This window comes from Triturus cristatus, chromosome 6, assembly GCF_964204655.1.
Source record: "Triturus cristatus chromosome 6, aTriCri1.1, whole genome shotgun sequence".
NCBI classification, from domain to species: Eukaryota; Metazoa; Chordata; class Amphibia; order Caudata; family Salamandridae; genus Triturus; species Triturus cristatus.
In genome coordinates, this window is record NC_140589.1 from 699,868,605 (window position 1) to 699,895,803 (window position 27,199).

The window sequence follows — 27,199 nt, forward strand, 5'->3', positions numbered from 1 at the left end:
GTGTTTCTCATGAGGCAGATTTGCTCATTCATGATGCCCCTTCATTGAAGACACAACATGTGCAGATCAAGGTGTGATGTAGATGTAATCACTCTTGAGGGTTTGAAGTCCAGGCGAAAAAAGCCTAAACAAACCAAAGGGAGACCTCACTATATATATGGAGCTCCTAGTGGGGCCCTTCGACTGTTAACATGAGATTTTCAGATTTAGTTTTTAGCCCTGTCATGGGTGTTTGTGTTTGCCAGTATCCTCTCAACTGAAAGAATTAAAAGTAGAAGTCAGCATGTCACCATTTGTGAAATAAGTTTTTATGCTATGAGCTAAGAATATATTCTAAATGCAGATAAATGTTCTCTGTTGCTGCTCATCCTATGGTAGACATCATCTAAGAATTACATAAGCTGAACATGCTAGTGGATATATAAATGCTTTATAGCAGTATTCATTCAATTTACTTTTCCAATTTATGTTTCCAATTCAGTTAATCCTTGTCCTGTAGAACTTGGAACACTCTGGGTTTGCCTAATGTAGTTCATGGCACACAGATTTATACCTGTAGAACATTGTTCTTTCAAAAGTTGAAAATATTGTAGACAGTCCTTAATGTAATAGTCACAGATCGGAGAAACAGGTAGCGTTCCGTCAGATATATCGGGAAATAGAGGCACTTTGGTATTTTATAAGGATATTGCAAGTCACCGAGGTTTTCCATGACCATACAGAGGAACTAGGCTGAAGGTAGATTTCCTGTATATGGTAATGAAATTTGGAGGTGACTTTCAGTATCCTTTTAAAGTACCCCAGATTATATTTTATCATACATGGTAACACCACCCCACTTCCCACAAATCACTTAAAACCTTGATGTCTTTCTCTTCCATATGACAGAGGCAGTATGGTTGCAGACATGAAGAACAAAGGTTAAATCTGTTATGTGACTTGAAACAGACCAAAAAGCAGCAAGTAATTTGTTGCAAAAAGTTGTTTAAATAAATTTGATGTAAATCAGATTTGAAAAATGTTGTATGTCAGAAGGTGTAGAAACATGAAGAGAGATTTTTTTCTGTGATGACTCTTAGCTTGCAAAAGAACATAAACATGTTACCATAATAGTATCTACTTTTTGCTTATCACTGTTCATTTTAGAAAACAAGAATCAGAAGAAAGAACAATAATTTTTGTTGTTTAAACTGCAGTTCTAATTATGCTCTATGACGTGTCTTTTACCCTTGCTGTTGGCTGTGGCAGAAGGCATTGTTACTTCACAACTCAACTCTAATGCGTTTTTACAGCTTAACAGCTATGTCATTTCTTATTACAGATGACAAGAGACTTCACTCGAGCGCTATAAGAAAATTGGGTATGAGTTTATATACAGGGATTAGATAATCTCATGTATTATAAAAGTATATTTTCATCTATAGAAAGATACTGGAAACAAAGTGTTTATCTCCACTCGCAGCTGGCGAGTGGTGGATGGGCAAATAGATGGGTGTGTTGCAGGGATTCTGCTCATGCACAGAACTATGCGCAGGAAACCAGGACCTCGATGTATTGCTGTGTAACAAAAAAGACACCTAAAGTGCCCAGAACCCCAATCCGACAAGCAATAGTGTCTCATTCGTTCTCCATACTACAGCAAACCTACCAGTGATTAGACAACCTAGAACATGCGACTTAGTAAACTCTCAAGAATAGTGGGAAACTAGAACACTCTTTTGTTCACTTTCATACTTGTCCACAACGTGAGTAATCAGAGGCACTGTATAGTTTAAAATGTTTATTTGTAACTAACGTGCTCTAAGGTGCAATACTCTAGCTAATACGAGCAGCATAATGCATAAGAACAATATAATCAGCATTGTTACAGTTCCATAAAGCACAAAAGGGGAAATCATATTATAATGACAGTGGAAACAGGACTATAGTGCCTTTTACCACCCTCCCCGTGGTCATGAGCTAGGTTAGAATAATTATAGAAGACCTCTGGGCTTTGTCAGCGATACCCCATACCTACGAGATTAGATGCAATGAATTACATCCCAGGATCAGCACAGCTGTTCTATGTTGGAAAGGTTTTCTCCAAGTGGCTTCTCATGCATGTAATGCCACATTAAAAAGCACCCGAATTTCAGTTGGGCCGCTGTGCTTCATGTTATGTCTATGTGCGTGGGACTGACCAAAGTGGATCAACAGCATACATTGTTATACAACCTTGAACACATTGTGCAGATAGAGAGGATGGTGCCCAGCTAGATATGTGAAAGGTAGACAGTTCTCATGTGAAGCAGTGCCAGCAAAGTATTTTACGAGAACAGAGCCATGTAGTGTTGTGTGCAAAAGCAGCCGAATGGCAGCCAAGCATATACTACTTATGCTAACATAGCAATGCCTGCAGTTAACCCCATTTCTTCACTACGGGTGACTGCATAAAACCAGATAATAAATAAAAAAGACTAACATGCAGGAAGGTCCTCGTCGCTGAGGTCCTGTTTTCTTCTGCTCGGTTCTGCCTCCAGCACTGGACCCTCAACAAGTCCCTTAGCCAATCTTGGCGGTGTTAAACAGCATAGAGCAGCGCCAGTATTGGAGGGAGCGGCTTCCCTCTGCTCTCCCAAGGGCAGAGGAGGCCTGGTCTTGGTCTAACTGGGTTATAGGTTTTAAAGTGCACATGTCTGGCTGAACGTCGCAAGGAACATTCACACTTTGTGCTAGGTTCGGGACAGGTGGATGAAAAATAAAATGGTAATAAATTAAGTGTATTACCATTTTATTTTTCATCTCTGTGGCTTCTTTTGGGCATTTTGGTTCGTGGGGTGACGCGCCTCTACTCTAACGGAGGAGCCACCCCCGTAAATCTCTCTAAGTAGTAATCTTTATTAACACGTTGCCCGGTAGGCAGCGTTATAGGCACAAAATGCCACCTTGTCTTGATCTAAAATCCAATTAAATCATGCTGACTCGTAAGGATAAACACGATCACTGGGGCAAATGGCCAACAGCAGGCCACTCTAGTACAAGTAACACAAGCGTGCCTGCCAAAGAAAAGCCCGGCCTGAGCTCAGCATCCAGTTTTCTCAGCCAAAATGTACAACTCGCAAATAGTACTATCAATTTAGCAAATCTCCCTTAAAAGAAGAAACGTGGCACACAAAGTGCTGGTCATCCTGCCTCGTTGTCGGTGAAGTCACAAAATCAAAATCTGGCATGCACAAGCAGCTAAACGAACTCTGAGGAGGGTGACATCCCCGTCCCCCCAACCTCCCCCACCTTTTGTATCTATCCCGCCCTCGCCCTGCACTCCCCCTACGCAGTTCAATTAGATAATTACCATTGACCGGAATCATTAGATGAGTACTGAGCAAACGAATGCTGCGTACTTCCAAAGGTCGCGATTAATATTAATTTTAAATAATTGTGCTGTTCTGTTAATATTCTTTATTATGTTTCAGCGTGCACTTAGTCCAGGGATCTAAGACCCAACATATAAATGTACAAGTGGGATATAATTTATTAACTAAAGTGTGTCTCATCATTTCATATACAGCTGTTCGGAAGTTGAAATGAGCCATGTCAACCACGGAAATTAGCAGCTGTACTTCGACAGAACCCTAATTAGCAAGCTGTAATGAAATCTATTTAGCTATGCGTATTAAGATTTCCAAGGTGTGAAACGCTACAAACGCAAGGTACTTAACTAATTTGCCAAAGCTAAATTGTCACTGCTGAGATCGCACTCTAATTTCAACGCCACCACCAAGTGCAAGAAATACACTCTTAGAAGTGCGTCAGTATCTGTTCAAAATGTGGTTAAGTATCTCTGTGAATTGAAAAACTACAAATGACTAACACGCTGACAGAAAAACAATTTATGTTCAATACTGTTAGACGCCATGCATAAAAAATGTTGCTACCAAAACGATTGCTTATTATACAAATATACAATAGGATTAGCCATGGCTTTCAAAGTCTAGAACTTGCTGTTCAGTCTTGTTAGTCACAGCCATATATCCCAGTTTTCTGTGGCATGGTCTTGGCTCGCTCATCAGTGACTGTGCCACTGGGCGCTCTGCAGCAGCCTTCAGCGTTGTATGCCTCTCTGACATCAATTCCTGTTGGATCTTTTCCCTAGAGAAGCTATCCGTTGCCGTGCGTCACAGCAATGATCTTGTTGATCTGTGGTGAATGCTGGTTTCTGCCAGTGCAAAGTGGGTGATATTCAGGAATTAGATCCTTTACAGTATCTGTCTTCAGCTGTCCCTCACTGTGAACAATAAGGTTACAAATGCGAAGTCCGGAGTAGCCCAGATCCTGAAGATTCCGCAAATGTGGAAATTGTAGGAAGTGTGGATTAGAATAGAGCAAGCAGCATTCATAGCTGAACCATGAAAGGGGACATGTACATTTGACAAACAAATAAATGGTTTCCGACTAAAAATGTTTTAAGGCATCCTTCTTATTTTAAATTTTTTTAAAACAATTTTTGTTATTAGTTTAAATGTACTGGATCTAAACCTGGCCAAGTGTATGGGCCGTGAATCAAGGCTAATCGCTTTTACCGTCTGCTGGTCACTGCCATTTTTCCCTTTCACTTTTTTCACCTTTCCTAAACGTATTTTCCACCTTCATGCTGCTCCCAACATATGACAAGTTGTATGTCCTCTTCTTAGATGCCCGGGGTTGGAGAGGTAGATTTCCAGTTGGTGGGTAAACTCACAAAGTGTTCTCAGAATGATTTTGAACATGCTGTGGTAACTTAGTCTGAGCAGGCTGGATTAAAGTGATCCTTGCTAAACTGATATGCACTACTTTACAGGTCACATTCAGCAGAACCGTTCTCTAAATTTCTGTTCACTGAGGCCTTTGTTACGAGTTGGTCATTAATTCCAATGCAGCCTGTAGCAGAAGATATCATCCTATCACGAATATGAAATCTAATCTGGAGTGTTTCACCTAGATACTTCTCATCATGCCTTTAAGATACACATCTGCTCTGGTGGTGGTAAAGACTACCCAAAAAAATGATCACTCATAATGAGAGCCTAAATCTCTAACTTTATAGGATATTATTTGGCCTCTATTTAGGAACAATACACTGTGTTCTATCTCTAGAGAAATTCATTCGGTTGGCCTCTATTAGGAGGCTGTTACCTTGCTTAATATTGTGAGTCACCTAGAAATGTGCTTAATTTTATATAGCTCCACCCTGCTTTGCCAATTAAATAATATGTATGGTGCATTTACGTTCTCATGCTTCATCCTTGCCACATACTACTCATTTCAGGATATGCCAACTAAACTCAGTGCTGGGATGAGTTCCAAAAGCAAAATAGGCACAATACTTCTGCTACACCTGTGTTCTATTTAATGACGTATGCACACTTCTTATGCAATGGCTGAATGCTGATTCTCCATACCAAAAGCAAATGATTGGGAACCCTGCATCATCAAACGATATTGTGGGATAAGTGTGTGAGAGGATCACCAAGTAGCTGCACAGCAGACATCCGTTAAGGAGACCTCCTTAGACTAAACTCAGGAAGTCATCATCTCTTGAATGGCCATGCACTCTGCCTAGTAACTCTGACATTAACACTTTCTGCATTTTGCTAATGGCAAACTTTACCCCACTACTTAATGTCTCGGTGGAAGGCTATTGTCACTTGTTAGTTGTACCACATTTGACACATATCGAATTTAAAGTCTGCTTTGTAGCCTGATGTATGGGCCCAGTCCCCCCCTAAAGATCAAATCAAGAGTTTAGGTGCCTGGCTTGATCGAAATCTTGATTTTAAGGAGCAAGGGCAAAAATTGGCAGCAAGTTGCTATGGGATTTTAAGGATGATACGCAAAGTCCTCCCTATGCTACCTTTTCTCGCAAGAATACTCATGGTTCAAGCACTCATCCTCTCCCGGCTTGAGTACGCAAATGCCCTATATTTGGGAGCACCTTGCTCCTCAATAGGGAAATTACAAATTGTGCAAAATTGTGCGGCGTGCATGCTACTGAACATTACAAAGCGCCTTTTGGCTAAGCCTGCCTTGACGACACTTCATTGGCTCCCTATTCAGGAGAGGATCCAGTTGAAAGCGCTGTGCTTGGCACATAAGGCACTTTCAGGCAAGGGATCGCCTGCTATTCGTTCCCTTATTCTGTTGTCCCGTCCGAACAGGGCTCTGAGGTCAGAGAGTAAACACCTGGTGGCAGTACCGAGAATCAGAAGAGCACAAAGTGGCGGTCTTCTCTTCTCTTATAATGTTGCCAAACTCTGAAATCGCCTGCCCCGACAGATCCGTGTTCAACCAAACTACCTGACTTTTCGGAAACAAATTAAAACACTACTTTTCCTTTAACACTGCTCGGAGTCTGTGATATAGCCGCTAGTTGCATGGGGATGCCTTCGGGTAACCAGGTGCTTTAGAAATTCTGTTTCATTTCATTTCATATAATGAATTTGTGGCCTCTTTGTAAGAATGCATTTTAAAATTTGAATGTGGTGGAAAGAAGACTGCCTTTTTTTATGATAGTGGCATAAAACATTCCTGCATGTAAGACTCTTTTGGGGAAAAGCTGAGAAAAGACTCCTTATTAGTGATTAAAGCTTGTACTACTGACCAAAGTGATTTCTACTAACCGTCAGAATTCTGCAGATGCACAGGTGAACCTCTTGTAATGTTTCCAAAATGTCCTACCACAGAGGTTAAGAAGAAATATCCGAGTGTATAATTGGTTTACCATACTCCACATAAATATGGGTTATTAGTAGGCACTGAATGCCACCCATTGTCCAATCCACATTGACACAAATAATACTAGTTTCTAAGGAGCACCCAGATGAAAAATAGGACCATAGAAAGTTACTTACTTCGAGGCACTGGGCTATAGGGAATCCTGCATGCAGATCACCACCTCCTTGAGCCACCCTTTCTATGAATACGAAGTTGCTTAATCTTCCACCCACTTTTTTGGGTGAATTATGGGCAGGAGATGTGATTTGGTCTAATGCTAAAATGCATGGGCAAGATAACCATGGATGTCAAGAGCAAAAGACATCTATTAGGAGTACATTTTCCCCCTATTTCTCTATCTTCATGATACACTCGGAAGCAATGAAATTTGCTCAAATGGTTGCAATAGGCACCTGGGCCAGAGGAAGGGCAACACCTCCAAGCACACTATTCTCTACACAGGGGGAGTTGAGAGCAAACTGTTGCAGGAGAGCACAACACTATGGCAAAGGAATATTTTCAAGGAAGGCTGACTGCACCAACAGCTGGCCTCTAGAAGGGAAGGGAGAATTTGAACTCTATCGTACCCCCTTGAGTAATATGATGAGTCAGTTGATGTGGGCTGAACAATGATGGTAGACCTAGTGAGCTTTAACATTGTAACTGGAGGAAGGAGGGATAGTCTCTTAGGGAAAGCACCTGTACTTCTAGCAACGGTCAGGTTAGGTTTTTTGTGAACCAGTCCCTTCTTCCCTAACCACAGTCCTGGCATCAAAATGGCTGCTTGGGTATTTGCAAAATGTGGTTTGTGCTGCCTTGGTTTGGAAAAACTGTAAACAAGACTCTAAAGATGAGAGGGCTGCCAGCACATTCCTTTTCTCTGTGAGTTGCTTTAGTGATTCATCCATCTGTGATCCAGATAACTTGGACCTTAGATAAAGGATTTGGGTTCCTCCATTGTGTACTGCATTCATTGATGTTGTATAGTTCCAGTGACTCCTTGTCTGTGTTTCATGTGAGCTAGGAGCATCACGACAGTTTTCACTCCTCAATGTCAGGAGATTTTGGGAATGTCTAAGCAGTGGGCGCACAGTGTACACCATATAGGAATCTCAGCCAATGCAGAAGTTTATTACCGATTGTGAGCATTTGATAGTCACCCCTACTTGTTTACTGATTGATTGAAGATGACTCCTTTTACGCTACTTTAGCTGGAGCTGACATTCTGGCCAAGTTTTTTTTTGTGTGCAGTTTATATAGTGTTAACTCGACCTGAAGGTATTAGAGCGCTTTACATGAGCACCAGTTAGATTACACAAGGATATATTTATTTTTGATAGGCACAGGGAGATTAGGTGATTTGCCCAGAATCACAGGATGTTGAACTGACACTTGAACCTGGTTTGCCAACACCAAAGTAGGCAGCTCTGGCCGTTAGGCCAGAAATGTATGTATGTGATGTTTCTATTGTGTTAACGTTTCACAAATTATTTGTTCTAAATGCATGATGTCTACTTCATGACGGTCATTCTGATGAAAGCTGTCTGTCAATTAGGGGATCTCTGTGTTCCCTGGTTATGCCACAGATATCTGACAGTTGCTAACACCTACATGCTTTCTTTTTACTTTGACACCTGAAGACCTGATACAAGGAGGACAGATATTGTTTTAATGTAGATTGTCCTTCCACAATGTTTTAAATTTAAACCAGTGCTTCCCAAATGTTTTAGAACCATGACCATTTTTTAAAGCGCCAAAGTTTTACTACCAACATACCTTTAATGTACATGAGATGGGCAATTTTTTAATGTAATAACAGAAATTGTTTGCAAGGTATTGGACTGTGGCCAGGATATTTATATGCCCATAAAAGTGGCAGATGGTGAACTGCACTGACGTCTGGTGCTAGAGCACTTTTCAGAGTGGCGAGTTGACCTGTGGCATTTGTGCACTAAAATCACAAGACCTCTAAAAACACTTGGTGTGGATAATAGTTATTTTAGCTAATTTGAGAAACCTGTTCTGCAGCAGAGTATTGGATAAGGCCTCATGTGCATTTTTGCGAGGTGCTTTTTGGAATATAATGAGTTTTATATAGCTCAAACGTGGCTCGAGAGAATTAGATCACTTTACATGAGCCCAAGATTACATAACACAAGCTCAGATTCATTTTATTATATGCACAGAAGATTAAGTTATTTGCTCATAATCTAAGGATCTTAAGCCAACGCCAGGATGCAACCCTGGTTCCCTAGATTCAAAGTTAGCAGCTCTGGCTGCCAAGCCACATCCATATTTCTCAATTCATGTGTGAAAGTCTTACACATGTGGTATGGTTGTGTATGATTTTGTATAGTGAGCACCTTCTCTGTTGGGATGGCTTTGTGAAGTAAATAAACATCATCAACCAATACTGGAAGGTTCAACCAGAGTGTTTCTTGGGAATACTTGCATGGGTTTGTTTTAAAACTGGACTTAGATGCATTGCTCAGCACCATTGCACTGGTGCACAAATGGGGCTAATCATTTTTAAATAATACTTACGTATAGGCCAAGACTTTCGCGACCCACCAGAAATCTGTTTGCAACCCACCATTGGGTCATCATCTACAGTTTGGGAAACTCTGAGACTCTAAATCATCTTAAATGATATGGGTAATCTGTTGTCTTGAGGCCCTGTACAACAGACCATATGTGTAGTTGCATTGTTGGGTCCATTAGAATGTGAACTTTCTGAAATGCCTTCAAAGTGAGGATGTGAACATAGGTTTTTTTTTATTTTAATTTCTGTTTGTGTATATGTGGTACTTGTATAGCAAAAACCTAGCAGAAAGGCAGTGTACCTTGTACAGGGTCGAAGGGAAGATGCAGTCAACATGTGATTGGAAGGGTAGCTGATTTCTACAAGCAAGAGTGGACTATAATTTCATCATGATATAGTGTTCTTTAAAGAGGTGTGTCTTCAGCTCTTCCCTATATTGGAACACAGTTGGGACAGTCTTGATAGATTCTAGCAGGTCGTGTGAGATCTTCTCTGCATAGTAAAACACCTGTTGGCTTGTCTTTTCTTTTTTTTGCACTTCATCTCTAGTCTGATTATTTCCTCACTGCTGATGTGCTGTCAGCCACAGGAGATGGTGAACTTGTTAGCCAAATAAACAGGTGTGCCGGTTTTGGGTGTGTAGATGATGCACCTGGTTTTGAGGGTGGTGCAAGCTGGCATGGGTAGCCAATGGAGCGCCATAAAGGCGTGGGTGATTAGGTCATATTTCTTCTGGGCTTTCACAAGGCACACTGAGGCACGTAGGATTCCTTCAAACGGAAGCCAGAGTGGCATCTTGGAGAGTGTGGAGGAGGCCATGACCACTATCTAGATCTGAGAGTACAACAGGTTTGACGTAATGTTTCCACTTTCTGTTGTAAAGAGAGTTGGTGTCAATCCTTGTTGACACAGTTTTCCCTGAGTGTTCGGCCAGTTTCCAGGGTAACCTCAAGTGACCTATTATTTAGTGAAATGTGGGATTCCAATCTCTCCAGAATCATATCACTGAACCAGGTTTAGACTGCCTGTTGCCTGTTATTGGCGGGTAGCAGGAACTCAGTTTTGATGGATTTAAGCTTCAGGTGGGTGGTGGATTTTCAGGTTTGGACAAATACAGTAGTTTTTGAGGAGATGGATGCCTGGAGCACATTAGACTTTCAAATAGTTGCATATTATCTACATATTAGTCTAAACATCACTCTCAAATACTTTGCTCTAAAAACCTTTTAACATAATATTTATTTGTTTAAAACATATAAGTCATGTAAGCGGGTTTCAATGAGGACGCTACAGAAGAGGTGTAGGTAGAGGTGGTTTATTAAGCGTTCGGTACAATGGCCGCTCTCTTGGATCCCCAGCTCTGAATATCGATGGTATCGGTACAGGGTTCTTGCTCCCGGCAGGCTGTAGTCCTTCTTGCTTCTAGGCGTCTGGCTGTTGGTACGAGGACTCTCTCCGGACCGTGTCAAACAAGAGAAAGAGGCGAGCGTTAGGACACTAGTCTTTTGTATCGCTTTGATTGAGGGACGGGGAGTGAGGGAACACACAGGTGCTGAGGTGCTCTCGACGGGCGTTCGTGAGTGGAGTGAGTGCAAAAGGTGGGGAAATTTAGCTTTCTATGAGGCGGTGAGCGGCGGCGTTTAGTGGCGCGCTCCCTTCTCCCGCCTCCCGACCCAACCCGAGAAGCGATCCCGTACCTGGGATAGCCACGCACCTCCTCCTGGGGCGTGGCTCGGCGGAGCGTGATTGCGGAGATCTCCCGTCTCCGGCCTCCAGTCCTCCTCTCGGTCTCTGCGGTGTCTCGGCTGTTCGTCTCGCTCGGTCCCGTCTTCTTCTTCCTGTTCACCGCCGTGCTCCGTATTCGTTCTCCCTCCGGTGTCGTCACACATCCTGGTTCTCTCCTCCCGGCCTCTTATTGGTGGTTGTCCATCCACGTTGGAATAGAGGGCGGGGCTATCAGGGAAGGCTTCCCAGTTAAAGGCACAGAGTCCCTTTTTTGACGTGTCTGAGGCCGCTGCAGTCCACGGATCGTCCTGAGGGACACAAAGCACAGGACCGGTCAGATCTTGAGGAGACCACCAGTCGCCCCCTTCGAGTTCGTAGACCCTGCTGTCCCTGTGACACTCCTCCACCACCGGATTCTCCCGCTCGGGGAGAGGGGATGTCTGTGAGAGATAGTCGGCACTGCCGTTTTCAGACCCTTTCCTATGTCTCAAAGTGAAGGAAAAGGGCTGGAGTGCGAGGAACCAACGGAGTACCCTGGGATTGTTGGAGATGTTATGACTCATCCATTGAAGCGGGGCGTGATCTGTATATAAGGTGAAGTGTCTCCCCTCCAGGTAATATCGTTGCTTGTCAACGGCCCATCTAATAGCAAGGCATTCCCGTTTGATCGTGGGGTATCTCATCTCCCTTGGGAACAGCTTTCTGCTTATGTACAACAGGGGATGCTCCATACCATCAGCCGCTACTTGGGACAGGACTGCACCCAGGCCGTGGTTAGATGCATCCGTGTGTAGGATAAATGGCCTGGAGAAATCTGGGGAGGACAACACAGGGCTAGAAGTGATTATGTCTTTTAAGGCCCGAAAAGCATTTCTCATTTCCGGAGTGGGACTCCGGAAGATGTGGGGTTTTACGTGTTTCAGAAAGGTGTCTGTTAAGGGAGAAGCCTGCTCTGAAAAGTTAGGGATGAATCGCCTATAGTAGCCGATCAGACCCAAGAATGCTCTCATCTCTTTTTTTGTGGAAGGGAAAGGGGTATCGTTAATTGCTTTCACCTTCTCAGTCTGGGGGGGCTATGAGACCATGACCCAGGACGTAACCTAAGTAGTTTACTTTATGAAAGACTACCCTTGATTTTTTTGCGATCACGTGTAGGCCGGCGTTTTGCAGGGCCTGGAATATAGTAAAGAAATGTTGGAGGTGTGTTTTCCAATCAGGGCTAAAGACCACAATATCATCTAGATATGCTGATGAAAAGCTCTGATGTTCCCGAAAGACGTTATTCATCAGCCGCTGAAAGGTGGCCGGGGCACCATGGAGGCCGAAGGGAAGGACCGTGAATTCAAAGAGGCCGTCTGGTGTTGAAAAGGCGGTCTTCTTGCAGTCTTCTTCCCTTAAGGGGACCTGCCAGTAACCCTTGGTTAGATCCAGCGTCGTGATATACACGGCTTCTCCTAGCTTCTCGATTAACTCGTCAATACGCGGCATGGGATAGGCGTCGAAGGAGGAGATGGTGTTGAGAGCACGAAAGTCCATACAGAAACGTACGCTTCCGTCCGGTTTTGGTACCATCACTATCGAAGAAGACCAATCACTTCGGGATGGCCGTATTACCCCCAGTTGTAACATGTCCCGGACTTCTTGTCGTATTGCGTCTCTTCGGGCGGCCGGGATCCGATACGGCCTTTGTTTGATGATTTTCCCTGGGCTGGTTTCTATTCGATGTTCTGCGAGATGAGTCCTCCCGGGGATGTTGGAGAAGAGCGAGGCATGGGACTGTAAGACTTCCATCAATTCTCCGGCTTCGTCTGTGCTTATCTGGGGGTTAATGACAAGGTGGTGAAGGGTTACCTGGTCTTCCTGTTGCGTGGGTACCGTTAGGCTAGTTGTGTTGGGGGGTGGCCCTATCCACTTCTTTAACATGTTGACATGGTACACTTGGGTCCGCCGGGGTGTAATCTGCAACTTGTATGTGGTCTTCCCTATGGTTTCTACCACTTTGTACAGACCCTTCCACTCTTTCTGGAATTTCTGTGAGGAGATAGGTAACATCACTAAAGCCCAGTCGTTCACGTTCAGGGTCCTCCATCTCTTCCCTCGATTGTAGTAAAACGCCTGTTTTCTTTGTTGTTTCTCAAGATGGGAGTAGGCCAAGTCACGGAGCTTCCCTAGTTTTGATTGTAGTCCCTGGGTGTATTCCAGCCTCTCTCGGGACTCCAGACTGTCTTCTTTCTCCCAGGCCTCTTTCGTCATATCCATCAGACTTTTTGGCTGGCGTCCGTACAATAATTCAAAGGATGAACATCCTAAGCTACTTTGAACCTGGCTCCTTATGACGTACAAGGCCAACGGTAGTAGCTGGTCCCACTCTCTTCCCTCTATGTTGAGCATCTTCTTGAGAGTGGTTTTTAGGGTACCGTTGTAGCGTTCCACCAATCCGTCGGTTTGCGGGTGGTACACTGATGTTTTGATCTGTCGTACGTCGAGGAGCCGGCACACTTCCTTCATCAGGCGAGACACAAACGGGGTGCCCTGGTCCGTGAGTATTTCTTTCGGAAAACAGACTCTTGAAAACAGCTCTAGAAATCGGTCTGCGATGTTGCGGGTTGTGGGGGCTCTTAGGGGAAAAGCCTCTGGGAACCTAGTGGTGTAATCTACTACCACTAAGACATACATATGTCCTTTTCTTGTACGGGGCAGAGGTCCTATAAGGTCCATCCCTACTCTTTCGTATGGTGTTCCGATCACTGGGAGAGGCTGTAGGGGAACTGCGGGTGGTATATGGGTATTTCTTCTCTGACAAACTGTACAGGTCTGACAGTGGGCTTTGGTGTCCTTGTAAATGCCTGGCCAGTAGAAGTGTCTGAGTATGTTTTGCGTGGTTTTCTCAGAGCCTGAATGACCTGCCGTGAGGTGGGTATGTGCAAAGAACAGGATTTGCTCTCTGAAGGATCGGGGAACCAAAAGCTGATGGGGATCTGAGGGACCTCCCTGGCGATAAAGCAAATCATTTTAATGAGAAAGCGGGGATATGTACGCGGGTCTCTTTCAGGAGAACTATGGGCTTGTTCCCAGGCATTGAAGAGAGTGGCGTCGTTGGCCTGCGCGAATTTAAAACTGCGGTCCAACAGCCAGGGCTCTGGGGTTATCAGGGCCATCGCTGAGGGGTTCTCACTTTTACCCTGGTACTTATTCCCTCCCTTTTGATCACCTAGTACCATGCGAAACATGTCTTGGAACGCTGGGTTATCGGTTCCGATGATGAGGTCTTCTGGGAGGTTATCTAGGACCCCTACTCTTACCTGGCCGTGGACCCCTGAGGGGTGAATAACAGGGATGTCGGCTACGGGATACGGTTTTACATCCCCGTGGACACACCGAATGTGTACCGAGGAGTCAGGTACCAACTGATCCGGTGACACCCACATGCCTTGAATAACGGATTGTCTACATCCTGAATCTAAGAGTGCCTGGAGGGATGTACCGTTTACCTGTACCTGTACATGATAAGCGGACCCCATCTCTGCAGTGTAGAGGATTGACTTGGGTACGTATCCTACTTCCATTGGTTCCTCCATGGTTCTTTTCTTGGGGCAGGCTCGGGCGATATGACCCCACTCCCCACAGTCGAAGCACTGTGGGCCCTTCATGACGGGAACGTCATATCTCGGGGGACGGATTTTTGGCGGTTCCTGGATTTTAGGTTTTTTTGTCTGTCCGGAAGGACGTATTCCGCAGTTTCTCCATGTCCCCTCCATAGCCTTTCGGTTGGGCCCTGGAAAACGTGATGGCCATGTCGACGGCCTGTTCAGCTGTTAGGTGTGTATGTTGCCTCAGCCACCTCTGTGTGTGGTAGGGTAAGGCTTCCAAGTACTGTTCCAAGTAAATCTTCTCCATTATCTCCTCCTTTGTGCTGGTACCGGGGCTCAGCCACTTATCTGCAGCCATTTTTAATCTGAAATACAGGGTCTTAGGGTTTTCCCCGGGCGTCCCTTTCTCTCTTCAGAAGCGTACCCTGTAGGCCTCTGCATCAAGACCCAGATGATCTAAAATAAGTGTCTTGATTGCACCATACGGTGCATCTCCGGTGGCGTTGGCCACCTGATAGGCTGCTTGGGCCTCTCCTGTCAGGAGAGGGGCCAGAAAGAAGGGCCACTTCTCCAGCGGCCAGCTACACGCCCTGGCGACCCTCTCAAAGTTTGTGAGGAAGGCGTCCAGGTCTTCCCCCGACACATATTTCTGTAATGAGATCCCGGCGGGGGTGGGGTGACTGGGGCTACGTGTTTCGCGTCCTGAGCTGACAAGGGGGTCGGTTACTGCTTTTTGTAGTCCCTCCAATTGCGCGGCTATCGTGTCCTTAAAGACCTCGCGGTCTGCACTGGCGGAGGCCATCTGACGTTCCACGGCCCATTCCAACTTCTCCTGCCCCTTAATCATATGCTGGATCAACGCTTCCATCTTTGGGATACAGATGGGTCCTCTATGCCCGCATTCTCCACCCCTGTAAGCGGGTTTCAATGAGGACGCTACAGAAGAGGTGTAGGTAGAGGTGGTTTATTAAGCGTTCGGTACAATGGCCGCTCTCTTGGATCCCCAGCTCTGAATATCGATGGTATCGGTACAGGGTTCTTGCTCCCGGCAGGCTGTAGTCCTTTTTGCTTCTAGGCGTCTGGCTGTTGGTACGAGGACTCTCTCCGGACCGTGTCAAACAAGAGAAAGAGGCGAGCGTTAGGACACTAGTCTTTTGTATCGCTTTGATTGAGGGACGAGGAGTGAGGGAACACACAGGTGCTGAGGTGCTCTCGACGGGCGTTCGTGAGTGGAGTGAGTACAAAAGGTGGGGAAATTTAGCTTTCTATGAGGCGGTGAGCGGCGGCGTTTAGTGGTGCGCTCCCTTCTCCCGCCTCCCGACCCAACCCGAGAAGCGATCCCGTACCTGGGATAGCCACGCACCTCCTCCTGGGGCGTGGCTCGGCGGAGCGTGACTGCGGAGATCTCCCGTCTCCGGCCTCCAGTCCTCCTCTCGGTCTCTGCGGTTCCTCGGCTGTTTGTCTCACTCGGTCCCGTCTTCTTCCTCCTGTTCACCGTCGTGCTCCGTCTTCGTTCTCCCTCTGGTGTCGTCACACATCCTGGTTCTCTCCTCCCGGCCTCTTATTGGTGGTTGTCCATCCACGTTGGAATAGAGGGCGGGGCTATCAGGGAAGGCTTCCCAGTTAAAGGCACAGAGTCCCTTTTTTGACGTGTCTGAGGCCGCTGCAGTCCACGGATCGTCCTGAGGGACACAAAGCACAGGACCGGTCAGATCTTGAGGAGACCACCAGTCGCCCCCTTCGAGTTCGTAGACCCTGCTGTCCCCTTCGAGTTCGTAGACCCTGCTGTCCCCGTGACAAGTCACATCTCTCATCACAGAACTTACGAGTGTTTACATCAATCACATACATTATATAATTTACGTAGAGACTCCAGCTTCACCCGAAGCTGACGTGCTCCTTCAGGTCACCCCCTCCCACCTTTATCGACCCCATTATAGTCCCTTCCATGCTTGTGAAACCCCCATACTCTCTCCCATTTTTAGGGGCAACCTCTTCCTTTGTAAACTTGGTTTTTGTCCAGCACGCACCAGTCCATGGCCCTTTTCCTGGGATGGCGACCCTGGCGATGCCCATTTTTGATAGATATTGCATTTGGCAACTATAAACCCCATGCCTATTAGCTCTAAAAATCTTTGGTATTACAAAGTTACGCCTAACAATATAATAAAATTAATTTACCTGATATCATACCCATCAATAGCATTGGATTTCATTCATGAAATTGTTCTAAAATCTTGCCTTGTAATCCTCGATGTGCAGTTTTATTTTAAACCAATTTACATGTAAATAATACAGATTTTACAGAAATAATATCATAATAACCTGTTTTACAGTTTCGCCACTGTTTCGGCCATTGAACACCCATAATTTATATTTTGCAGTCTCCCATTCCTCCCTGACATGATGCATATAAATATTGCAATGGCTTGGAGTTTTGTGTTTCCCTTTTGTTTTATTGGATTTTTTCAATTGATATTCAGTGTAATCAAAGTGCTTACACAAAAGGAAAAAAGTAGGTGCATTAAATTGTTTTGGAATTTGGCGCTTCCTTTTATATCACCAAACAAATGGCACAGAATATTAAAGCGGTCTATGTGACTCCATACTGGGTCTGTTTTCTGTGCATACAAAGTAAGTACCTGTTTAAAGTGTACACTTGTCTCAAGCCAGATTCCCATAGTCCAGCCACATGTCTCAGTCCAGGCTGCCAATATAGCAATGTAAGCATTTTGGATACACCTGTGTCTTTTGAAACACAATGTGGCTTTTTAAAGTGCCTCAATTTTGGGCAGAGCTGAAGTTAATCCATTTCTCCTCAAAAACTGTGTCCTCATTGTCATAGGCATTCCACCTCTTCGCTGCACATACAAATTATGTCTGTTTAAAGCGCTTGAGTTTCGTGCAGCGCAGTAACAACTCCATTTCTTCTTAAATCCTGTGCCAAAGTCCTCATTTGCATTCCACCAAAAGCGATTTCAGGCGCCCTATATTCATCTGCAGTTAGGTGCAAGAGATGTAGCCTAACGTCCACAGTTATGCTCCACTCCAATCTACCCCACTCCACTCTGCCCTAATCCACTCCACTGCAATCTACCCCACTCCAGTCTCCCCCACTCTACCCCACTCCACTCTACCCCACTCCACTACCCCAATCTACCCCACTCCAGCCTATCCCTCTCCACTCTACCCTACTCCACTCTAGTCTACTCCATTCATTCCAGTCTACTGCACCCCACTCCACCCCAATCTACGGCACCCCACCCCAATCTACCCAACTCCAATCTATCCATGCCCACTTTAGTCGACCCCCCACTCCTGTCTACCCCACTGCACTGAGTTCTACCAAAATCTACCCCAATTCACCCCCTCCTCCCAATCCATCCCACTCGAGTCCACTCCAATCTACCCTACCCACACCACTCCAATCCACACCACTCCAATCTACCCTACCCCACTCCACCCCAATCTGTCTCACTCCGCTATAGTCTACTTCAATCCACCCCACTCAACCCAATCCACCCCACTCCAATCTACCCCACTCCATTGTAATCTACCCTACTCCACCCCAATCCACCCTATTAGAATGTACCCCAATCCGATGTACTCCACACCACTCCAGTCTCCACTCCACTCTCCATTCCACTCCAATGTACCCCACTCAACTCCAATCTGCCCGACTCCAGTCTACCCCATTTTACCCAACTCCACTCCAATCTACCCCACTTCACTCCACCCCAAACCTGTCTGCCAATATATCCCACTCCACTCTACACAAGTCAACCCTGATCTACCCTACTCCCATCTACCCCAATCCAATCTACCCCAATCTACTCCTCCCCAATCTACCCTATTCCTCCCCAATCTACCCCACTCCATTCTACCCCAGTCCTATCTACCCCACTCCAGCCAACTGCAATCTACCCCATTCCACTGTGATCTATCTCTCTCCTATCTACCCCATTCCACTCCAGTCTACCCCACCCACTCCAATCTAATCTACCCCAACCCACCCTACTCTGCCCCAATCTACCCCACCCCAAACTACCCCATTCTATTCTACCCAATCTCCTCCACTCCAATCTACCCCACTCCAGTCTACCACACTAATAAACCCCTACTCCCCCATTCCAATGTACCCCACTACAATCTACCCCCACTCCACTGAATTCTACCTTCATTCCACTCTGTCAATCCATCCCACTCCGCTCGGTCCCAATCTACCCCATTCCACTCTACCCCAATATACCCCATTCCACTCTACCGTATCTCTCCTACTCCACTTCATGCCAATCTACCAAATGCCACCCAAATATACCCCACTACAGTTCAATCTAACCCTCTCCACCCAATCTACCCCACCCTACCCCACCACTCTCCCTCTCTCCAATCTACCCCACCCCTATGTACCCCAATCTTCCCTACTCTACCCCAATCTACCACACTCCTCTCCAATCTAGCCCACTCCACTACAATGTACCCCACTCTACCCTACACCAATCTACCCCAACACACTCTACACCAATCTATCCCACTCCACTCAGTACCAATCCACCCCACTCTACTCTACCCCAACCTAATTTACCCCACTCCAATCTACCCCCCTCTACCCTGCCCCGCTCCACTCAACTCCATCCTGCCCTACTCAACTCCACCCCTCTCTAACCCCACTTCACTCCATCCCACTCCGCTCCGCTAACTTTTGGCTGTGCTGAACAGGAGCCACACTGGTGTCCAACATGTCTAAACACATTGCCAGAGCCAGTAGCTCTCACATAGGCGAGGCCTATTGGCTTTGCCAATGCTAGTTCACATTTAAGAAGTTGGGAAAATGTATTTTCTACAGTTTTTATTTTAATAAAAACACAGAAAATTGCATGACGCCTATTTGTTTTAAATGCTTCCCCACTGCATACAAATAGTAAAAAATGTGCAAATAGGTGTGTCCTGATCTTTTTATTTTTGTAACGGTGTAAAGCTCTATGATACATCACGTTAATGTTTATTCAAAGATAACATTTTCAACTCTGTGGGATTTTTAAAAATTACATTTGCTGTAGTTACTAAAAAGCGTATTTTTTAACCTGCTGCTTATGCATCATGGGAGGGAGGGTGTAGTTGAGGGGGGTAATGCCATTGTTTAACTAGTATTGAAGTCAACCTGCGATTTTTCCTCTCTGCTGCCTTGCTATTCTGCACAGTTCACTCTTGTTGAAGGTTAATATTCATAGGAGAACTACACAGCGATGTACTTGTTTCAAGGATGTTTATTATGTGCGTCTTTCTCGTTTGTTATTAATTCGCGGTCACAGGCAGCGCGCGCGCGGACGGGGTACGTAACATGTTACCATTGACAACATGCAGTTGATGTTAAATTCAATAGGTAGCCTGCATGAAGTCCCAAGGCCTACAGTTTCTACTCAACCCTGCTCGTTGCATCTCTAACTATTCCTGTGAATATTCAGGGAAGATTGAGTTGCGAATAAAGCTGTATTCATTGTTCGCATAGACTGGATGCCTGACAGATAAAGTACTTTCATAAAGATTCCAATTAAAATGTGCTTTTTTCGCTTACTTGATGTGTTTTTCACCTGACAGATGCTTGTGACTACTCCAGAGAAGTGGGATGTTGTTACGCGAAAGAGTGTTGGTGACATTGGTCTTTCCCAGCTCGTGAGGCTGCTGATCCTGGATGAAGTCCATCTGCTTCACGAAGACAGAGGGCCTGTGTTAGAAAGCCTTGTGGCCCGCACCTTACGACAGGTAACAGACAGTGGTGGTTTCCTTCATGTAGCTGTAAAATGCAATTCCACTTGAATCTAATTGTTCTGTTAAATACTGACTCGCTCTGAAGCAAAACAGTGTTGAACTTACCAGCTATTTGTAATAGGTAGTTGGTCTAAGAGCGGCGTCTAAACATTTTCTAATCAGAAAGGAGTCAGAAGATGTCACAAATCAGTGTGCAGACACTGAATTTGTGAATTGTGTATTTATTTCTTTGTTTGCATTTGTTATTGCTCATGTGTAGTACACTAATTATGGAAAACTCATTTTCTGAATGTAGAAGTTTCATTATTTAATCGAAAACATCTCAGCAGAAAACGTTAATCCAAAGTTACGCTTTTTGTATTATTTATTAGATTTGTTTTCATGTATGTAAAACATCTTAAAAAGACAAAAAAATACGAAAAGTGATTATCCGTTCTAACCATGTCGAAACATTAGGATGACATCTATCATGACAAGTGGAAATTATCCAAGTAAACATGTTGTCCCCCTATTACGCGAGATTTAACAATCCAATTATTCGGATCATTTCACCACTCAAAGTGTAGTTCAATGAAATGAACAAATATCCTAAAGCTTTCTTATGACTCTTCTTCTTTTATGGAGACAGTGTTTTAAGACTGCCTGGTTGGTATCTCAGTATAAATCCATTGTTGCATTATCACGAGAACACTATCCCAATGCCCTTATAGTGTTGGTTGACAGCGTGTGTCCTCAAAAGCATGGCTACCTCAATCAACAATACATCATATGGGTTAGCCTGGTAGTAGGAGAACCACAGGCCCAACAAGAATTTATTTTCTAAGTTCGATGTTTATTCAGTTTCATGGTATGCAGTGAGTACTAGACTGGCCTTCCAAAAGTAAAGATATTGTTCTTTAAGATAAACATGAGATCGGAGTTGACAAAAAGCAATACAGCGCAGCGGTAAAGATGTTCTCCAAAAGTTGAAGCAATGAAAGTTTCAAGAGAAAAATTTATAAGTAGGTCAGCAACAGTTACTCAGATAGTGTTTGAGGTAAAATAAAATACCTTTAATCTATTTGAATCCTTAACATTATATTTAAACTTAAACCACGTGTAAAAGTCATGTGGATGATCCATCAGTATAAGAGGATGATGATTTCTTCCAAATGCTAAGGGCCATATGTAGGTAGGGACACATTTACCACTTCATAAATACCGAATTTTACAGATTCGGTATTTATGAAGTGGTAAATGATATGTAGGTAATTGGTCGGTAAATATTACCGATTCGGAATAATTCTGTAATTACCGAATCGGTATTTACCGATTCGGTAATGAGGCATACCTTCCCATTGATGGGAAGGTATGCCTCATTACCGAATCGGTAAATACCGATTCGGTAATGGGGGGAACACATGCAAGGGTGGCAGGGTGTCACATTGACACCCTGTTGCACCCCTGAAACGGCCATGTGTGCACATGTGGCACACATACATACCCGAAGGGCATGTATGTCTGCCACATTGCACACTTGTAGGCGCTATGAAATGCATTTCACCATCCATACTTTATTTACCACCAACTATTAGTTGGTGGTAAATACCGACTCCAAACATCACCCACACACTCCCCCTACATCTCATTTCTGTATTCGGAATTTACCGAATCGGTAAAATTACCGAATCGGTAATTTTACCGATTCGGTAAATTCCGAATACAGAAATTGTCCCCCTACATACCAAAAGCCAAAATACCGGTCGGTAACGGTATAATTACCGAAAATCGGCCGTTACCGACCGGTATTTGGCTTCCTACATGAGGCCCTAAGTATTTAAGCGATTCCCCTTGTAATCCTGGATTCAACAAGATTCTCTCGAAATCCATCAGGGAGAGGTTGCTAACCTTTGATCATACCCGAGTCGATCTCCATTCAAAAACAGGACTTCCCAGCAGCTACTTTGACAATTATTACAAGACAAATTATTTTTTTTAGTAAACCCTGAAGCTTTGAAACCCCTACTTATTTTGTTTTTTGGCATAGTCTAATAAAATGCTGCTTACTTCTTTTGACCCCACAAAATGTTACCCGAGATTTTGCAAATCACGGCAAAGCGTTTTTGGAGCAGGATGTGTGGTGAACAACTAAATTGATATAAAAGCTAATACAGGGTGCTCATCTTGATAATGTTAAGTTTCCCTTATGTAGAAGAAGTTTCAGTTACACTTGTTCTAATCCTGAGCCATTTAAACTGATTAATCCTTCAAATTAGAGGATACAGCCTTAAGTGGGCCGAGCAAAATTGTCATAGCTTAGTATGTAATGTCTCTTGAAGACTACTTGAGCAACATCTAACATAAAAGATCAGTTCATGTTTCTTTGTTTAATTTATAGCCTAAAACTTTACTGTAAAGGTAGACTAAATGAAGGCATGTTTTAAAGTGTTCTGAATCTGAAGGTAATAACAAAATACTGCCAGGATATGCCAGTACTTTACGAATTCTGTCCTTTACCTTACACAAATGGTTCTTAACCTTCAGATTTCTAGTGACCCCACTGAATCACTACAAGAAGCTGGGGATGCCAGCGCATGCAATGTTTGCGGTTTTAACCTCAAAACATTGAACAAAACTACAGAAACAAGTATAGATTGAATAAGTACACAAATGATGAAATATTTTATTTAATTCACAAACAAAAATCACATTTTAAATAAAATGAATGGAGCTGTTCAAAAAGTGGTTTTATTTCTAAAAGATGAAGCATGATGCTAGACTCCAGCATATCACTTTGCCTCTTTTTGTAGCCTAATGCATGCCCTCTTTTAGTCTACACATACGAGGTCTTCAGTCGAGACCACCAATTGTCCATACTAAATACATTTTAATGTACTTGCACTGCTACCACAAATCATGCTTAAGGATACCAACTTAAATGTTAACCTCCAATTTCAAAATCCTTCACATTTACAGAGATGTTTCATATTTTAAATTTAAAATTTTGCTTTATGTACAATTACTACATTAATGTTCTCTCATTTGATTTTGTAAACCGTTGCAGACCCCATGAGCAGACTTATCTGACCCCCAGGGTTCCCCAGATTAGGAAACATTGTTTTGCACCATAAATATTGGTACCTCTACTTATAAGTCCAAGCAGATGCTTGAGAATTGGATGAAAGAGTTTGAGAAAGAGGAAATGATTGTGTTGTTCCTTTGTTTCTGTGATGAAGCAGAAGGAAATGAGCACTAATCAAGACTCATTTGCATTAGGGTACAAGAATGTAATGAGTACAATAGGGAGATCTGAAAAAAGCCAAAAATCAGCACTATGAAGAAATACTCATCTGCGTAGCTAACACTTTCTTTCCATTATGGCTTACTGCCACCATCTAAACGTCAGTGACCCTATTCAGCTCCAGCAAGCCATCAGTAGGTGTACATAATAAGTAAGCCCATACCTCCTGTTACTAAATATAGTTTGCAACTGATAGATTAGTTTAGGTACAGTGGTTTCCAGTCTCGAAGTAAGAATATGAGTGAGACTCTTAAGATCTATAGTTAATAAAGATACAGGTAATTATGTGGATACCTTCTCAACCCCTTCTGAGTATCATTGCTTAGTGCGTCGCAGATACGTTCTTTCGGCTAATTAGGAATTCAACACAAAGCGTGCATTAATACGAGACTGCAAATCTTCCCCAGTTGGAAAAAAGGCAATGGGAAATAAAAGCTATATTTTCAGACAGATATGATAAAAATATAAATATAATGTGCATTTGTAACGTGTATGGAGGATCTTTTAGAAGTGAAGGAATATGCCTCACAATTCTTAGCTCCAGTCATAATTCTATGTTTAAGCCCAAATCCACCCAAATGGAAGCATAGTTAGAACATGTTTTGTTCCTGTTTCTGCCTCATCCACGTAGTCGGGAAGAGCTCAATTAATTAAAAAATAATCTGTGCACGATTGATTATCATATATAGAAAAATGATTAATCTATGTCAAGCAGATACTTAATCCACGAGGTATTGTCCAAATGTAGTATTACATTTAACATTTTCATCTTCGTAGTATATATATTGTCCCAGCTAGCAGCATTCTTTGAGCAGGAAATAACTGGTCTGAGGCTAACATGAAAGTCACCTGGCATCATGATATTGTGTGTGAAGAAATAAAGTTGCTGAAAATTGCAATTTGTTAGGAGAGACAACTAGAGGGAACTGTCTACAGAACAGATGGGGTTAGTAGATGTTTATCCAGTCTGCGAACAAATGAACTAACTGAACACTTAATTCAATCAATTGTCATTGTGGATGTTAGTAGCAGCCAGCATATTAAAACATCAAAAATAATGACTGTGCTCACACTCCCGCAGGGTGAACTGATCACAGGGGGTGAATTTAATGCCACGCTCGACGCCGCGCTTGTCAGACAACCTCCTAGGGAACATTGTAGGACTCACCTTCGTCTGGCTAAATTCCTTGACGCCTTTGGTCTGGCGCTCGCGCTTCCCTCAGGCACGACAATACACCTTCCATACGGGCACACACAACAGTCTTTCCAGGATAGATTATATCTTTACTTTGTCAACTGGTTTGGAGAGAGTATCAGAGATCTCACACCTCCCCAGAGGTATCTCCGATCACTCCCCTGTTATGATAAAATACACATCTCACTTCCTGGGGAGGCGTCGCATATATCCCACATACCTCAGCTTTCTGAAGGACCCCACTATTTGAAAAGGCCTACACAAAACCACGAGGCAATACTTCACGGAAAATGAACATTCAGTGACCTCCCCAACAACCCTGTGGGAGGCATATAAGGCAGTCTTGCGCGGCCAAGCAATATCCTTGATCACATCTCATAAACGTGATAAAGGACAACAGGTGCAGACTCTTGAGCAGGCAGTCAGGCAAGCCAAAGTCGAACACTGCTCAGATCCCAACGATACCACAACTCCTATGCTGAGCCTAGCAAAGCAGGAAAACAGGGACTACATGTGGGAGGAGGCTAAAACCAGAGTCACCAAAATCCAGCACACTATTTATGAAGTTGGCGATAAGGCTGGCAAGCTTCTAGCATGGTTAGACAAAAGAGAGCGAACTGGGCGCTGGGTGGCACAACTGAATTCAGACACCGGGGTGGCAATTACAAACCCGCGAAAGATAGTTAACGCGTTTGCACTTCATTATGAGACAATATATACTCCTAAAGCTGTGACGACGCTAGAGGAGAATCTGGCATTTCTTAAAGACATACAGATGCCCAGACTTGCACCTCACGAAGTTCAGGCCTTGGAGGCAGACTTGACACCTGACAAACTAACACTAGCCATAAGTGAGCTCCAATCTGGGAAAGCTCTAGATCCCAATGGCATTCCCATCGAACTCTACAAAAAAGCAGCATGTAAACTCACGCCACACTTGCTCAAAATCTATGAAGCCAGTCTTGAGGCAGGAACTCTTCCTAGAGATCAGCGCACAGCGACAATCGTAGCAATTCCAAAACCCGGTAAACCCCCACAGGAATGCTCATCTTATCGACGATCTCACTGCTGAATGCAGAAGCCAAATACTAGAAAAGGCACTGGCCGCTAGGCTCCAACCATACCTCACAACCCAAGTACATCCAGACCAATCAGGTTTTATGCCGGGTCGAAATACGGCACTTAATCTGAGATGACTTCACAGTGTAACGGCCCGCATACCCACTATCCAGGAAGAGGCTGTCATACTCTCCTTGGACGCACGTATGGCTTTCGATCTAGTTGAATGGCCCTTTCTTTTCGCAGTACTATGACACTTTGGCCCCATATTTTGTGCCTGGATCCAACTCCTTTACACACAGCCTCTGGCACATGTGGTGGTAAATGGACGAGTGTCTGCCGACTTTCCTCTAGGTCGCGGGACAAGACAAGGTTGTCCGTTGTCTCCCCTTTTGTTTGCTCTGATACTGAAGCCGTTGGCGGCCTGGATAAGGAGGGACCCAATGATACACGGGCTCAAGTGGACGTAGGGATGGGAGGATTGCATCTCCTTATATGCTGATGACATCTTACTATATGAACTGGGGTGGCAGAGTGGGCTAAAGAACGGTGATGGATTAAACCCAGATCAGTTGACTGGGGGTGAGTGCTTGCAATGTTCAACACTCCGTCCATCATTTCCTTTGGTTTTTGCTTTGTTCGCCATAAGTTGGCAGGGTATGCTCAGACGTGAGTCCCTTGCTCACTTTGCCACTGGATTCATGCAAGCCTGGCTGAAGACGGCTGAAATGCCAGAAACCGGTCCTAGGAAGCTTGTTTCCGGTCCAGGGAAGACATGGCTTGGCAGTTCGGGCTGGACTGTTCCCATGAGGCACAGGGTCAGACTGATTTGCATATGGCCATGTCTGAACTGGGGTGGCAGAGTGGGCTAAAGAACGGTGATGGATTAAACCCAGATCAGTTGACTGGGGGTGAGTGCTTGCAATGTTCAACACTCCGTCCATCATTTCCTTTGGTTTTTGCTTTGTTCGCCATAAGTTGGCAGGGTATGCTCAGACGTGAGTCCCTTGCTCACTTTGCCACTGGATTCAAGCAAGCCTGGCTGAAGATGGCTGAAATGCCAGAAACCGGTCCTAGGAAGCTTGTTTCCGGTCCAGGGAAGACATGGCTTGGCAGTTCGGGCTGGACTGTTCCCATGAGGCACAGGGTCAGACTGATTTGCATATGGCCATGTCTGAACTGGGGTGGCAGAGTGGGCTAAAGAACGGTGATGGATTAAACCCAGATCAGTTGACTGGGGGTGAGTGCTTGCAATGTTCAACACTCCGTCCATCATTTCCTTTGGTTTTTGCATCTTACTATATATGGCA

The 27,199-nt window shown here is 44.3% G+C and overlaps 1 protein-coding gene across 2 annotated transcripts in view; it reads left to right on the plus strand.

Annotated features, from left to right (window-relative positions):
• ASCC3 (activating signal cointegrator 1 complex subunit 3) overlaps positions 1–27,199 on the plus strand; it is a 2,113,369-nt gene that overhangs the window by 851,444 nt on the left and 1,234,726 nt on the right. For both annotated transcript variants that reach the window (XM_085611187.1, XM_085611188.1), the window contains exon 11: positions 20,185–20,349. In XM_085611187.1, the coding sequence (XP_085467313.1) occupies positions 20,185–20,349 (165 nt within the window). The remainder of the gene's footprint in view (positions 1–20,184; positions 20,350–27,199) is intronic.